Source organism: Eutrigla gurnardus, assembly GCF_963514095.1.
Source record: "Eutrigla gurnardus genome assembly, chromosome: 6".
Lineage (NCBI taxonomy): Eukaryota > Metazoa > Chordata > Actinopteri > Perciformes > Triglidae > Eutrigla > Eutrigla gurnardus.
Genome location: NC_139920.1, coordinates 14,606,631 through 14,623,153, shown reverse-complemented (window position 1 = coordinate 14,623,153; position 16,523 = coordinate 14,606,631). Strand labels below are relative to the sequence as shown.

General features: G+C 42.8%; 1 protein-coding gene across 6 annotated transcripts; it reads left to right on the top strand.

Moving 5' to 3' along the window:
- The first annotated feature begins 409 nt into the window (after positions 1–409).
- tie1 (tyrosine kinase with immunoglobulin-like and EGF-like domains 1) lies at positions 410–16,181 on the top strand. Of its 6 annotated transcripts, none has more exons than XM_084011455.1 (24): positions 410–698; positions 1,409–1,705; positions 1,858–1,968; positions 2,093–2,248; positions 3,041–3,172; positions 3,623–3,763; positions 3,851–3,979; positions 4,417–4,562; positions 5,347–5,491; positions 5,626–5,784; positions 5,907–6,047; positions 7,434–7,736; positions 8,070–8,360; positions 8,778–8,974; positions 9,117–9,263; positions 9,355–9,418; positions 9,522–9,653; positions 11,854–12,044; positions 12,179–12,292; positions 12,902–12,972; positions 13,751–13,791; positions 13,930–14,026; positions 14,123–14,222; positions 14,759–16,175. In XM_084011455.1, the coding sequence occupies exons 1-24, from the start codon at positions 635–637 to the stop codon at positions 14,828–14,830; spliced, it is 3,441 nt and encodes a 1,146-aa protein (XP_083867581.1). In that variant the 5' UTR covers positions 410–634; the 3' UTR covers positions 14,831–16,175. The 6 variants fall into 6 exon arrangements, with proteins under 6 accessions (XP_083867581.1, XP_083867585.1, XP_083867583.1 ...); XM_084011457.1 differs by having other exon boundaries at positions 411–698; positions 9,543–9,653; positions 14,759–15,779; XM_084011456.1 differs by having other exon boundaries at positions 411–698; positions 8,781–8,974; positions 14,759–15,778.
- The last annotated feature ends 342 nt before the right edge of the window (positions 16,182–16,523 follow it).

Here is a 16,523-nt window from a genome sequence, read left to right as displayed (position 1 = left end):
AATGATGAAATTCTCCAGAAATTTGTATTATAAAATATCCATATATATCCAAAAATCCAGGTGCACACCTTGCAAAGTTATGTGTACAATATGTTGCTTATTGCAGAACAAAAATATACCACTTGGAGAAATACTATACAATAAATATTTATATATTTATATAAACACAATTTAAGCCAATTTGTTCTATAGCAAACATAGAGATGAGTTCCCTGCTTAAACATCTATTATCCTAAATATTCAATTGTATTTAAATACAATCATGGTGGTTATTATTGTATTAAGTAACAACGTTTGAACTCATAAATAGGCTTCATTAATCGGATCGGGGAGGTCTGGAGCGCCAGCAGTCCTCCGCTGTCTGGTGACGCTCTTCCTTCCTTTCCCACCGAGAGAACGCTGAGCTTTGCCGAAGGTCGAAATCTGTGCTCAGTGTGTGTGACGGAGCACGATACCATCTCTAAAAAAACACTTTACTGGACCGCTGTTTTCCTTACCGACGAGATTTTACACCTGAAATGGAGCTCTGGGTGATTCGCTAAGTTATGCGTAAAAAAGCGCACCGCTCGCCGTGACGCAGCGTCACCGTTTTGGATATACAACTCCCGATTTACAAACGATACGTTTTTCCCCAATGAGGATTATAAATACCATGAAGATGTTGTGGCTGTTTGTATCGTGCTTCCTTGATTTATCAGGTAAGGGGGAACTTATTTTGGGGCTTTTTGGGTAGATCCTTAACGGAGCAAACATATGAAAGTCGGCCGTTATCTCTGTATTAAAAAGAAAGACAAATGTCCCACCTGCGTCTCCACTATTTCATTGTATATCCTTTTTAATAATATAGACTTAGTTAAAGTCATAAATAGCCCCAGAGTGTAGAGTGTGGATGTCTGAATCCTTTGGGAAAACAGGAGCTCATCCATGTTTCCTGCCATTGTTCTATGGGTCTGCTGCTTAAATACCAGGGAGAAGGAATGCTGCACTAACTGACATTATTGGGCTTGGCTTATAGTCAAATTATCACATTCCATTTTTTCGTTTTTGCTTTTGAAACGAAAATGTGTAAGGGCGTTTGATATTGCTAGTTTCTAAATGTGATGTGTCAATGTGTAAGATGTCAAATTTTCATTCAAGACATAGGCTGCTGATTCCATGTGTTCAGATGGTCAGCCATGTGAAATCGTTGTAGGGTGTATGAATCTGATGACAATCTACATCATTTAATCCAGAATGTAAACTTTTTACATCAATAATTCTCAGACAATAATTTTCATGTGAGGTGACTTTAATCTTAGAAAAAATAATTATCTATCAGGACACAGAAACTTCTACTGAAACTTAAAGTAAAGCTCCTTATGACTCTAATAACTTTCTTACGTTTCAAACACGATGCCCCGTCTTGCAGGTGCTGTGATCGACTTGACCATGATCTCCAAAGCAGAGGTCGTCAGCGTCAATCAGTTCTCCATCTCTTGTATCAACGGAGAGCGCGACCTTGCCCAGGTCGAGCTGGACATCAAGAAAGACAACAAAATCCTCATATTCCCCAAGCAGCCACATTTCAGAGTGTTCAAGCCCAGGAACATGGAGGCAGTGGCCCGAGACTTCCGTGATCTGGATCACATCGGTATCTTCTACTGTGAATCCACTCAGGAAGTTCCCCAACGTGAGATGGCCACAATGATCAATAACATTGGCAGAGGTTGGTTAAGACTTCATGAAAACCTACACAACATGTTTTTCAAACCTAAACTATGAGCGGATTATTAATGCTCTACAGTGTTCTTGTCAATCCACTGTGGATGGTGAGTGTTGTTTGGAAAAGAATAACTGTGTGTCTGTGTTTCTTTACAGCAAATTTTGTCCCAACTCACCTTACATTGACTGCTAACAAAGGGGAGACAGTTCACCTCAGCATGCAGCTACTCAGCTCCCAAAAGAGAGATGTAACCTGGAAGTACAATGGTAAGTCATAAGAGGCCATACACTCAGGTTTTTTTTTTTTGTATGAAGAATCTTTTGCAAGTAATGTATGACAAAATTACTTTTTAACACTTCTGAAATTATGCCATCAATGTTTTTCATACAGGAAACTACTATTATATGACTCACTGGAACGATATGATCAATCGCACAGCTGTGCTCACTGTGGAGGATGCAGCGTTTGCCAATCAAGGCATCTACAGTGCCAGCTATGTGGGAGACAGCCCCCTTCAGGGCGCCTGGATGAGGCTCATTGTCAGAGGTTTGTTGGATCCTCATATGTCAAGGCCTTTACCAGTTTTTCTGGTGCAGATGGAATACACTGTGCCCCAGAAATATACCATACTAGTATATACAGTATAAATTAATCCCTGGAGAGCAGGATTGGAAAAGTCACTGCACTCTGCCACAAAATGTTGAAGCAGATAATACCCCAACCACAAATTTCTACACTTCAGTTTCTGTATGGATTAAACAATGGATAGGCTATGTGCGATTTAGTGAACTTTAGAGTAGTTTTCACCTTTTCACAGAGGCATGACCCTCCATGTCCAGTCTTTATGCTAAGCTAACTTAGCTTTATTTTTACTGGACACATAATGAGTTTGGTAAGAAAGCAAATCATTCTCCAAAATGTTCCTTGAAATTGGCAGAAGGGGAAAAACAACAGCAGAGTTGGTTTTGGGTTTATTGAACATGACATGTGCTTTATTGAAACAGCATGTTTTTCTTTCATTTAGTGTAGTTGAGTGTTGTAAAGAGATGGTCAGACATCTCCACCCTCCACCTGCTCTTTGAGATTCCCATCTTCCATCTCTCTCTCCACTAGATGCAGTAGATTTTTTTGTGTGCATTTTATTACATTGTTTTTTGTTTTACTTCCTCAGATTTGTATAGTGAATTATATACTATAAACTAGTTGTCTGTGCTTGGACAAATTGTCAAAACAGGGGTTAAAAACAAACATCCAAAGTAGCATATTTGGATTTTTCACATCAGACTTTCTACATGTTGTATACTTTTCTAATGAAATAAAAACACGTTTTCCCTGCAGACTGTCCCAGTAAGAAGTGGGGTCCTTACTGTAACCAGGACTGTCCAGAGTGTCTCAACGGCGGAGTCTGCCATGATGCTGACGGAGACTGTATCTGCCCGCCAGGATTCATGGGAACGCGGTGTGAGACAGGTTTGTACCATACTCAATACAACGTCCTCACTAATGTAGTAGCACAAGTTTGTGTTTGTGTAAATGGCAGAGAGACAGCGAAAGAGAGTGAGAGGATCTCCGTACCATCAGATTATTATGTATTGTAGTTGAGCTGAATGTCAATGTAATGATTTCATTGGTGATCCAACGCAGTGGTTTTTATTGGAAGTGCATGTAAGGTGCACTTGGCAGACATTAGACAGACATCACATCTGCCACACACAAGGACCGTGTCTAAACACATTGTCTTATAATATTATAATCAAGATGAACTGTAAAAAGCCATATGGGTCACAGATGAGTACCCTGGCAGAGGAGTGACTTTGTCCTCTGTGGTGTTTTGCAAGGCAGGTTGAGGCATGATACAGCAAAATTCAAGGAGTTTAAATAAACACATTCATGAATTTGTCTTTCTCTGATGGTTTGCAGCCTGCAGAGAAGGAATGTTTGGTCGAAGCTGCCAGGAGTCATGTGACTCCGTGCTGAACTGCAAGGGGCTTCGATTCTGCCTACCAGACCCTTATGGCTGCTCCTGTGCCAGCGGCTGGTTTGGGAGCCGCTGTGAGAGGGGTGAGCACAGCCGCACTTAAATGTGTCCCTGTTCTGTAATTAAAGTAATGTGCATATGGGTTCATAACACATTTGTCCTATTGTTAGTCTGCCATAATGATATGTATGGACCAGACTGCAAGCTGAGCTGTCAATGCCAGAATGGAGGAGTGTGCAACCGTTTCAGTGGATGCCAGTGTCCCACAGGGTGGAGAGGACAGAACTGTGAGAAGTCTGGTAGGCATCCCTGCACACTACATTTCCATCTCCATCATCCTGCTCATTAAATACCACCACCTTCTTCACGACAGCAAAGACACTCAAGGATTACAGGCGGTTTATTTACACCTTCTGACCAAGAACAAGCCACCTTCATCAAGGCTTTTGACAGAACCCCAATGAAACCCTGATGAAGTCAGCTTGTCTAATGAAATTGTTTAATCAATTTGCATGCAATCCTTGAGTTTTTGAAGCTCTAATGTTCATCACGTCTTCACTTGAAATAGTCAACAGGTTAAACACACATTTTGAGCTTTTCATAAGATAGGTCTCGGTTGGTTAATCCTGAAAAGAAGATGCTTCTTCTGCTGCAACGTAAAAATCATTCTCCTCTTTCTGTCGCTTTCCGCATTGTATTAACTCAATCTCCGTTCCATGCCTCTGTCCATTTTCAGACCGGGCTCCCCAGATCTTGGATTTGGATGGGAATTTGGAGTGGAATCTGAACTCCACCCCCAAGATCTTTTGCTCAGCCACAGGCAACCCTCTGCCCAGCCACAACAGCATTGAGCTGCGAAAGTTGGACAGCACCGTTCTCAAGGTAGAGAGACCAACTATTGCTTGCAAAACTCCTGCCAAGATCACAGTAAACCTGAATGAAAACAACAACAAAAATTCACAGGTTGGATTAAATTTAAATCAAGGTAGTCAGGCAGCGATTGTACCTTTTACACAAGGTGAGGGTGCTCTAGTTACACTGGTTCCCAAAGAAGTTTCTTGAGTAGGCCAATGAGTGATGTAATATTTATAATATCACTGTTACTGTATATTTTCAATAACATTTCACCACATTAAAATGTGGTTGTGTACAGATTAAACGCACAAGATGTGTATCACTGTAGCCAACTTTACTAGTTCTGATAGGCAGATATTTAGCCGCGGGCTCGGCTAACTGTTTCCCTTCACTTCACACTCAGGCATGAGTGTGGTATTGATGAAGCGAATAAGCATACTTCCCAACATGTCCATTCCTTTAAATGTGTAAAAGGCAATGAATCGCCCTGAAATGCGAAAACATTGTCGGACGCCGTGGCATCAGATAAAACGAAAATTAAATTGTACTGCGCCTTTAAGATCGGGCTGATGATTACAAGATTGAGTCGATCTCAGAGGAAGTCAACAACACAATGGCCTGACCAGATAAGGCTATATCACTCAACAGTGCAGCAGTTATGGCATGTTGTGCTGTTTCCTTAATAATAGCAACAATCTGATAAAAAATTGTACGACCACTTCACAACAGGACAAAGACATTTTCCCGAGTAAGAACAATCTTAATAGCATAAGTATATGTTTTCATTTGACGTTTGGTGTTTTACTCTCAGGCTTCTCGCACTGTCATGGACTCGGATAAGAGTACAGCCATGTTTGAGATCCCTCGTCTAAGTGCTCAACAGGGAGGGTTGTGGGAGTGCAGGGTGTCCACCAATGGAGGCCAGGACTCCCGCAAGTTCAACCTCACCATTAAAGGTCTGTGTGTGCAGTTCTTTTTGAGCAACGTTTGAAATAATAAACAAAGTGGAAACATTTTCTTTTATAACAATTTCCTGTATTCAGGCATTACAGCAACAATGTTGTAACATTTTCTTGCTGTGTTTACTTAGAGCCTCCTGTGCCCACCACTGCTCCCAAACTGCTGGAAAAAAGGAGTAAGCAGCTGCTGGTGATGCCAGTAGACTCCCACAGAGGAGATGGCCCCATTGTCTCAACCAGGCTCCTCTACAAGCCTGTGGAGAACGGAGACTCTTGGTCCTCCATCATAGGTACGATATAGGTTAATGGAAATGACAAACCAGGCTGTTTTAAGCTGAATGTTATTCAAAATCTCTGCTCGCAAAAATCTAATTTGACATAATCAGCATTTCCTACATCCACTTCCTTTCAGTTTATAGTGATCACGAGCCCATCACACTGATGAACCTAGAGCCTTCCACACGCTACCGCATCCGTGTCCAGCTGAGTCGACCTGGGGAAGGCGGAGAAGGGGCCCTGGGTCCCGAAGCCATCATGGAGACTGATTGCCCCGGTAAGACCCACCAAAAACTGTAATCGCACACATACTGAACATAAGTATATTTATCTGGAAATCTTGTGTGGGAACAAATATCTACAGTCTGGACCGCAGAATTTATGCAAGAACAATTAACTTGTGTCTGGTTGGACCAATAGTTTCCTGAGCAGTGCGTTTCCCAGGCTTAAAGGAGCCAGTCGTCTTTTCCCCAGCAAGTACCCGAGTTATGGGCAAACGATATCAGTTTCATTCATGGATTGCTAAAAATGTTCCTATGGGATCAAAACTACAATGAAAAAAAAAAAACCCACACAAAACAAACCTTTGTCATCTGTCAGCCAGGAAACACAAAACGAATCAAAAGAAATCAAGAACCCGACTTTAAGCAGAGTTTAATTCCTCCGTGATTGTGGCGTAGAGGGAGAGAGTATATCTGAGAGTGAGCGCAGAAAACATCAAGGGGAAATAATGAAATGGGACAGTGATGGTTTTGGATTGTCGTAGTCTCATAGTTCTGTTAAATTTGACTCTTTGGCAACATGTGGTTACATCCATGTGTGAAGTGGAACAAATGATATTAGTTAGAAGGGAACAGCTATTGCACAAGCACAAACTATTTGTAATAGTGAATTGTATGGCTTTGAGACCACTGAACGGTTTAATGCTATCGGCACGATGGAGTGAGATGTCATAATCAGAATGGAATACAATACAAATGCACCCAAAAATTGTATTCATGGCCATTTATTAAGCCACTTGATTGCATTACAGAGCGCTGTGGCCTTAAGTATTCAAGTGTTCCTGTTTCATTACCAAATACTAACTGTGTGCAGTATATAAATAACGTCTTTATAGTGTACATAAACATCTATTTAATGTTTTATACTAAAAGTAAATGTTTGCACATTTGGACATCAATTTCACTTCTCCTGCCAAATAAAGAGATAGCAGTTTTAGTTTCAGGAGGCCAGCTGTTTCTCTGCTATTCCACAGTTACTTGTTTCCAGCTGACAGTTCCTCCGATTCCTTAGTGCATTGCTTTGTGGGAGTAAAAGTGGGCACGGCTTTATACACTAACAGCACGCTCAAAAAACTCCCACGTAAACAGCAACATACACCAAAGTTGTTTAAAATGAGTATGTAGTTTGGAATTAGCAAACACATTCAGATCGCCAATCAAACGGCATGTCTTTGGACTTTGGGAGGAAATCAGAGCAGCCTTACGAAACCCACGTCAGGGCTAACTATCATGAGGCAGACATTTGAAATACATCGTCCAATTCACAAAAAAAAAAAAACTTAATCGCTCCCTCAAGGGGCAAACGATGACTGACGTAATGAGAGCAATTCCCAAGGAGCTGTTAGCCCCCTCAGCTCATCCTGTGTTCTCTGTCGCTGCAGAGCCCACAGTTCAGCCCGAGATTGACATCAGCTCGGTGGAAGGCCGCAATGCCACCGTACGCTGGCGTCTGCCCGCCAACAATGGCATTAACGCTGACACAGCCAGCGGCTTTATAGTGCGGCTTTTCGGGCCTCCACCCCGCAATGAGCAGCTACTGGAGGAGACCACCCTGCTCACTGTGCTCTCCACAAAGTTCCACAACCTGGAGTACCAGCAAGACTACACCGTGGTGGTGCGCCTCGTCAACTGCGGCAGCCAAGGGCCGCCCTCCAAACCCTACCACTTCCGCATCAACAGCCAGGGTAACTAGAAACTCTGCTGCTAATACGCTGCAAGGAGGGCTCCTCCTAAATGTTGCAGGATTATCAATGCAGTTGATAGTGCACCTCATAGACTTTATAGTTTTCATGTTCAATAAAAGATAAGATTTGTTTTAATTACTGTAGTTGGTTCTTGCTGGTTGCTAGGTGACTCTCTCCCTGCCCACTTTGAGGACTTTGAGGATGAGTTTAGCAGCTTTAGTGTGCAAGTATACTGTTAAACCCACGTCTTTGGTATTAAAGCTTGAATCAGTGAATTATCAGTATAGAATCACTGTTGTTTGCCCTAACTATGATCATCTCTGTGTGTCTCAGGTCCGTCATCCCCACGCAACATCCTGGCCCTTCCTCTGTCCATGTCAGCCATCCAGGTGAGGTGGCAGCCCCCCGAGGATCCCAACGGAGGCATCGTCAAATACATCATAGAGTACCAACCCGTCGGCCAGGGGACCCCTCACCCTTGGGTGGACACCGACGACGGGAACAAGACCATCAAAGATGTGACGGCGCTCAACGGCAGCACGCTCTACCAGTTCCGAGTGAGGGCTTTCTCCAAAGTGCCGGGAGAGTGGAGCAAGATTGTTCAGGCGTGGACACAAGGGGATGGTGAGAAGGGCGCGATTGTCTTTTGTTGATATAGTTTGATTCATTCATACTCACATTTCACACTGTGATTTTATTCGGGGGCCTTGTTGTACGCGTTTCCTTTCTGGGTTGGCACACTAGAGCAGCAGCAACACAGCAACAATGTAACATTTCGGGAATACTACAATGAATCCAGTGTACTTTTTTTTTGGACATTCAAGCTAAAAATATCTCCTAGTCGCGCATTTCTACATGATTGTACTTGCGGCTAGCATTTGGCTTTTCCCAGGTGGTGTTGAACGCCACCCCCACATAGATAATATTCTTTTCAGAGTAATAATCCATCAACAGTCTATTTATCCCAGTTGTCTGAGAATAATCTCCATCTTTCATCCTGCCCCTTTGTCTTCCCTCTCCATCTCTTCCTCTCCGCCAAAGCAGGCCTTCAGAGTCTAACCCCGACCACCCAGGGTGTAGCTGGGAGACCTGTTGGGGACGGTTACCAGCTGCTGGTGGCAGTGGTGGGCTCGGTAACTGTCACCTGTGTGACTATCTTGCTGGCACTGTTGGCTCTTTTCTTCATCCGAAAGACGCTCCTCAAACGCCGGCGCACGTTCACCTACCAGTCTGGATCGGTAAGGATACGCGTTTTTGGAAAGCTGAGGGATTTCCTGACTCTTGGTTTACTGAATCTCTAGTATTTTGAGAAACTCCTAGTGTGAAGAACTGTAATATATTTGTATTTATTGCTGAGCTTCAGACTGTTTGTACCCCCAGGGTGAGGAGACTATTCTTCAGTTTAACTCAGGAACTCTGACCCTCACACGGAGGCCCAAACCGACGCCAGAGCCCCTAACCTATCCAATCCTGGAGTGGGAGGACATCAAGTTTGAAGATGTCATTGGAGAGGGCAACTTTGGCCAGGTGTTTAGGCTCTTTCTGTACTTTCTGAATATTTTAAATGTTTCTCCTTGGTTAACATGTATTAAACATTTAACAACCGTCTCAAAACCAGGTCATCAAAGCCATGATCAAGAAGGATGGTAACAAGATGAGCGCTGCCATCAAGATGCTGAAAGGTAACTTCGGCTTCCTACATTCAATCAAGCATAGAGATACTGTACATGCATTGCACACAAACACACTGAAGCTGCTTTGCTTGCACTTTGTCTAATGATGCAGTGCGTGCTGGTCTTCCTGCAGAGTTCGCCTCGGAGAACGACCACCGAGACTTTGCAGGGGAGCTGGAGGTGCTGTGTAAACTAGGCCAGCATCCCAACATCATCAACCTGATCGGAGCCTGTGAGAACAGAGGTGAGTGAGCAACACCTAGTGGCTTTCTTAGATATTGAAGAGCTTTCGGGTTGGCTTTTGAGGAAATCCGAATGGTTATGACGGCTTGGATTTATGTGTGTTATCTTAACTTCCCTATCTGGTCTCAAGGGCTTTTAAATTGTGTGATGCACTATATGTTCTTAGCCAATAGAAGGTGCACTCACTAGCTTTCTCTGGAGTGTCTTTATCAGCTGGTGGCAAATATATGTGGAGACCACATGCTGGTTTTGTTCGAGATGTGTCTTGACTTTTTAAAGCACTGTTTTATGCTGAAGTACTATAATATCCTGGCCATGTCCTACTTAACTAAGTGCACCCCTTTACTTAATGTTGTAAAGGAACAGGTTAAATTCCTCCTGCTTGACAGCCAAACAGATACTCCCATCTGATCCTCTGTCATCTGCACCTGGAAAGCACCACAGTGTTTCCAAGCTAAATAAGCCTTGGCTGCCAGGAGCATTTTTGCACTATCACATGTGTTTGATTTGTCCGTGTGCCTCACAAGCACACCGCTGGGTCACGTATTTATGTATTTGTATAAGGTTTCCTCGGCCCCGGTTCTTAACGTGGCGTATCAGTTTCCCACAGCTACATCTGATGGCTTCTACATTGAATAAATGAATTGCTTTTGTTTGATCAAAGATTGATAACATGTGGGAGGGGAGGCCAAGTATGGAAAGTACATCAGTGAGGACATTACAAAATCAAGTCAGCCTTGAAAAATCAACATCTGACTAATTCAGTGTGACTCCCCGGCTGGTTTCTCTGCAGACCATCACTCCATTGTGTTTTACATCTGTTGTTTAACTCAGGGTCATTTCTTTTTTTCTTTTTTTTTTCAGTGATAAGAGTGCAAAAATGCACATATATTGTAACACCCTAATCTCAAGTAGAACAACAAATCTCATTCTTATGAATAGCTAATGAACAGTACAATGTGAAAACTTTTTTTTTTAAATGCCTCCTTTTACATTTTAGATTGGGTATTTTTTTACTATTGTGCAACTATTCTAAATTGTAATCTTGTTATATAAAAACGATTTGATAGGGACTTATTTCAATACAATATGGAAAGACTGGCTTGGTGCTCAACCTGCAAACTGATTGTAAAATGGAGGGGAAAAGGAAGGAAGTAAGAGGGGAAGGAAGGACAAATTGTTGTAGAGAAGTGGGGAGAGAGGACAGCAGGCTGAAGGGGAAATGATAGAAATGGGTCAGGTTTGAAAGACTTGTTCTTCTTGTGCTGTCTGTCTCTTCACACAAGCTGTTAAAATGTCCTTTGTTTCAACAGATTTGTTCTTGTTTCAGGCGTCATTTTATTTGATCCATTCGCCATCTGTCTGCAATTTTCAATATATATCAATATATTGTACATTGAAAAGGTCAACCTAAACAGGTTGGGAGACTTGGAAACCTTGGTCACCCAAAACAAAGAATCTAAAATTGTTTTCCATTTTCTTATTTCAAAGAGGAGAAAGCACACTATTCTAAACACAGTATTTCATTGTGCAAATCTTGATTTGAGATAAAGATATTTGTGTTCCACTCTCAGCAAAGAAAATTGTTTTGGAAAGATGTTGCTTCAGGAAACACAGCATGTCCTGATTATCACACTGTCTTGCTGAGAGGAAACATGTTCAATATGTTCCAGTACTTTGACCAGTTTGCCCATCGCCTCGCTATTCTTTCCTTCGACATATGGTGTTAACTAAATGTGCTGCCACTCTCTCTGATTTTGGAGAAATCGATACTTAACCCTTCCAAAGAGCACAATTGCCTCATGACCTGTAACTCTGGTTCTGGCTGGAGGCCGCCATATATTTACAGAGCTTTAACCATCTGGTTGATCTCTGTGAGGGATTTCATGAAAGGTCTGGTTTACTTTTGTCAGTATCAAGACAGAGCTGTTGAAGGCAAAGCCCCTCACCAGTCGTAGCTGGGTCTCTGCTCGGCATTTTGCAGGCAGGCCAGCCAACCTCATAGCTTTAGTGGAGCAGAGCTGCCAACACCTTGTAAATGTTTATTAGCCGCAGCCTTAACTCTATTAAACGCCACACGATTTTCTTGTGATGTCAAATGCGATGTATTGCCCCAAAGCAAGTTGAAATAAATCTCATATCAAGACATCAAAAGAAGCAGCGTGAGACACATAATCTTCCTCCCTCTCTGTATTCTGCAGGTTACCTGTACATAGCCATCGAGTACGCTCCCTATGGCAACCTTCTAGACTTCCTGAGGAAGAGTAGAGTGTTGGAGACCGATCCTGCCTTTGCCAAGGAGCATGGCACCGCTTCCACCCTTACCTCCCAGCAGCTGCTGCAGTTCGCTGTGGATGTGGCGACTGGCATGCACTACCTGAGTGACAAACAGGTAGGAGGAGAAAGAGTGTGTGTGTGTGTGGGGGGGATGAGTTTTCTTTCCTCTGTTTTGAACAGAGGATGTAAAATTGAATTTAAAAACATGTCGGACAATGCCTCTCCTTTCCTCCACTTTCCTGGTATTAGTTCATCCACAGGGATTTGGCAGCCAGGAATGTCCTTGTAGGGGACAGCCTTGTGGCAAAGATAGCAGACTTCGGCCTTTCCCGTGGTGAGGAAGTTTACGTCAAGAAGACAATGGTGAGTGGTTTGGGTTCATAGTCACATATTTGGTCAGTTGTACTTTTTATTTTCAGAAAAACAACCAGCAGCCAACAGAGGTCACTAGTTTGACATTTTTTGTATTCCATGTATTTGCAGTGGAATGCTGCAAAGACAAATCACTTGACAGATAACTTGCAAGCGATCATTTAACAGTAGATGTCTTCACATTGTACATTATAATTGTAACCATATAGTTCTGTAACCTGTGAGTCAATTTGTAGTTTGCCACACAATGGTTTATAATGTATATGTATATCATTGGGGAAAATACTTCATTATTTAACAAACAACTTATTTTTTTTAGATGAATTACTTGCGGCTACTATGATTTTTTTGCCAACTGTACTGGTATCACATCAAATGAAATCAACCTAAACAGCAACTGAGAGATTGTGATAGAATACATTACCTTTAGGGGCAGTCATGTTTAAATGAGGACTTGTTATTTTAACCCCATCATCGTCCTTTTATTATGCACGTTTACGTATATTTGACTTACATTTTTATATGTTATGTTTTAATATTCACAGTCGACACGTAAACAGCGGCAGAAGGTTTCACGTGAATGTCGTGCTTGTCTTTCAGGGGAGGCTGCCCGTGCGCTGGATGGCCATCGAGTCCCTGAACTACAGCGTGTACACGACCAAGAGCGATGTGTGAGTGTACAACTCATCTGTTTGACGAACATAATTTCTCTAATTGAAACCCCCGTGCCAAAAATTCTATCAAAGAGCTTTTTGGGGCATATTGAGTGACACGGCAGGCTTCTGCCATTGCACACAAATCATCCCTCTGGTCACTGGTGGAGTGATAATAATGTGTTGTGTTACTGATAAGCAAAACCAGGAAGCCTTGGGTGTACCTTCGCAGACAGACTCGAGATGTTGGTCTGTCAACTGCAACCTATTTATACTCGGTGGTAAACAAGCTGGAAGAGTGCAGGACAGCTAACGGAAGAAGTGTGACGGCTGCCTGCGGGGTCAGGGAGAGTTGTGAACACCAGTAGGAAAAACACAGGGCGAGACAGAGATCTGAAACCGAGCAGAATGAGATGAACAAAGACACGGTGACAGGCCAGACACAACGACACTTGTCTGCTCCTGTGATCTACCGCACAACATTGAGAAACAAGTTGTATTGCTTGAATTCTGATGCTAATCAGATCGTAGTGACGAAAGCTGTTTCATGCTGTCGAGACACTCGTCGGTTTCCGCGTCGATGTTGGCAACATTTTTGCATTATCATTACATGTTTACTATTTCTAGCTTCATGATGCATTAATTTAACTGGATTCAATAGTCACCGATGCTGGTTTCTTTGCAGCGTTTTAACCTCATCTCATATATGATCAATAAAGGATGTCCTAGATGAACACATCTTTTCTTCCCATGTCTTTGCAAATTTAAAAACATGTCCTTGGATTTTCTCTCCCAGATGGTCTTTCGGTGTTCTCCTCTGGGAAATTGTAAGCTTAGGTGAGTGAGCAGCCTGTGATCCTGTAGTGTTAACAGGATGGTGATTTCAACCCACAATCCCTGTCGCCACCATTAAAGCATCTTCTCACCTTTGTGTGTGTGTGTGTGTGTGTGTGTGTGTGTGTGTGTATGTGTCAGGTGGGACACCATATTGTGGGATGACATGCGCTGAGCTTTATGAAAAACTGCCGCAAGGCTTCAGGATGGAGAAACCCAAAAACTGTGATGATGAGATGTAAGTATTCAACATTTTGTAGGCAATGATTAGCTCATTCTCTCTTTCTTTGCTCTGTTCTACCCGATTCATTAATCTCTCTCTCTCTCTGTCCAGCTATGAGCTGATGAAGCAGTGCTGGAGGGATCGGCCCTATGAGAGACCCCCCTTCTCCCAAATCTCTGTCCAGCTCAACAGGATGCAGGAGGCCAGGAAGGTAATGCTGCATTCACACAGTGTCAGCAGAAATGGAAGACTCGGAAAATGTCCTGTTGTTACCACTTGGGAGTGTTCTAACATTCTCCAAGATACCCACCTCATTGCTAAAACCACACTTCTATGAGATTTGTATGACATTTTTATGACATAACATATATGTCTTTATGACATGCTATAATATGATATTTGAATGCCATTTTTCTATAGCATAGTATACCATTTCTAATATGCCAAAAAAATACATATCAATACATATCAACATATCAAACTATGACACTATGTTATTTTGTATGGCATGACATTTGTAGGATTTTTTAATGGCATGCTTTGAATAGTCTCTTCAGGTAATTAGAAATGTACTCTCTTGGCACCAATTTGGTGACATTTCTGCAGTTCTTCTCATTAAATGGGGTCTGAACAACATGACATTAACACGTTATAAGGCTTCAACATTAAGACACAGACGGAGCCATCGTCCATCCAAAGAGTTTGAAACATTTTAAAATCTTTAATCAGCTTCTATCCGTCTTCCAGGCTTACGTGAACATGGCTCTCTTTGAGAACTTCACCTACGCTGGGATAGACGCCACAGCCGAGGAGGCCTGACTACCAGCCCCCCCAGACCCTAGAAGGCCACGTAGCTCTAAGAGGAATTCCCGAAGATGGTCGCCGCGTTACAGCCACCTCCCTGCCGCTCAACGTCGCGACAGGAGGACCAGGCGCTCTGTCAGAGCCACCCAGCTATAGATGGAGGACTGTGAAAGGACACTGTGTGGAGGTATCAGAGGCATTAGAGGAGAGGAGGAGTATCGCTGGGCCATGGATGGAGAGATGCGATCGCTACTAACCTTTTGGGAAAAGGTTACTTCAAATCAGTCTGAGAAAAAAGACACAACATTGTACCTCTTGCTATTACAAAAGTTACAATGCTGGACCCTTTTATCCGACCATTTGAGGGGAAGCAGCAAATAAGGAGCTACGTGACTTGCTAAAGCACCACAGGGTCTGTGGGGTGTCGACGCTGGACTTTATTTTCCCTCCATTGCTCTAAATGGAGAAAGAACTTTCTTTTTCATGAAGATGAAATTTTAAGGACACAGTGTGGATCACAAAATATCCAAATTCTCAGTGTTAGAAAAGGATGAAAGAATCAATACAATGTAGCACTTAAACCAGCCTCGTTCATGCCACCTGTGTCTTTTACTGTTTGCCTATCACTGCCATGTGAATGTAATTACTACTGTATACATTTGTTGTCTCATTTTAAAGGTCACATCAATGTATCAAAGCCTTTTATTGGAATGTAGCCAGAGATACGGGCTGATATAAATGCAATGCATGTAGATCTCCATGTGTTGCGCAACGGTAAAATGCTACTAATACAGGGCAGATGTCAGTCTGCCAACATTATAGTTTACCTCTAACACTATGCAACCTAACACAATGTATGGTAATGTATCCAGGATGTGCAGTTCATTAACTGGTGCCTTGAATAAAGGTTTTGTGTGGTGACTCATCACCACATGTGGAAAATAGCTGTTCGCTTTCCAGTTATAAACTGCAGTTTCTGTGACACCGAGGATTTCGCCGCTAGCAAAGATTATTGGGCGTGTTTGTTGTTATTGTTGCTGGCCTGCTCAATAGTGAGCCATGGTGGAAAACCACAGGCCCCCGGCTGCTCGGGGGGCCAAAGTCTCCTCGCAGAGCTCACGAACGCGTATCTCTCCTGCTGCACTGAGCTGATCTGTCACCGGGTTTCCTTCACAAACCGACCGCAGGCGCACAACTGTCTGTCAAACATGGTCTCAGTGGGCCAGCTTCCTGAGGACTCCCACACAAAGACACCGGCTACACAACAAATGTGTAATGAGGGAACAAGAGCCGAAAATGTATTTTTATCCAACATCAAAAAACGATGTTGCGTATCAAACACTCTATAGGCACTACTGTTAGCCGGCCTCTGACATTAGCATGTTGTTTCTTAAGCCCTGATTTGGTTATGTGGCGTTATGAAAATGCAACCATAAGGGTTGGAATTCATTCTATCTGCTATCAAAATGTATTTTTTTTTGTATGTTTTCCAAGATAATTATACTAGGAAGTCTGGTGTAATACATTGATTGGTAGAGGGGGGGGCAGGGGGGGGGGGGGGGGTCTGAAACAGCATAGAGGGGGTTGGTGTTTGAAACTCGTTGCAGTTTCCTAGTGTGAGGAGAGTTGCAGGTAGTAGAGGTAGTAGTATTTGGGTAGGTGGTATTCAGGTGTTAAACCACCCTGTCTGTCTTGATAACAGCTCTGG

Excerpts from the sequence above, each read along its gene's own strand:
- tie1 (XM_084011455.1), top strand. The coding sequence starts at position 635 with ATGAGGATTATAAATACCATGAAGATGTTGTGGCTGTTTGTATCGTGC. Across the intron at positions 1,969-2,092 it reads TGTAACCTGGAAGTACAATG|GAAACTACTATTATATGACT; the intron begins GTAAGTCATAAG and ends TTTTTCATACAG. Across the intron at positions 7,737-8,069 it reads CTTCCGCATCAACAGCCAGG|GTCCGTCATCCCCACGCAAC; the intron begins GTAACTAGAAAC and ends TGTGTGTCTCAG.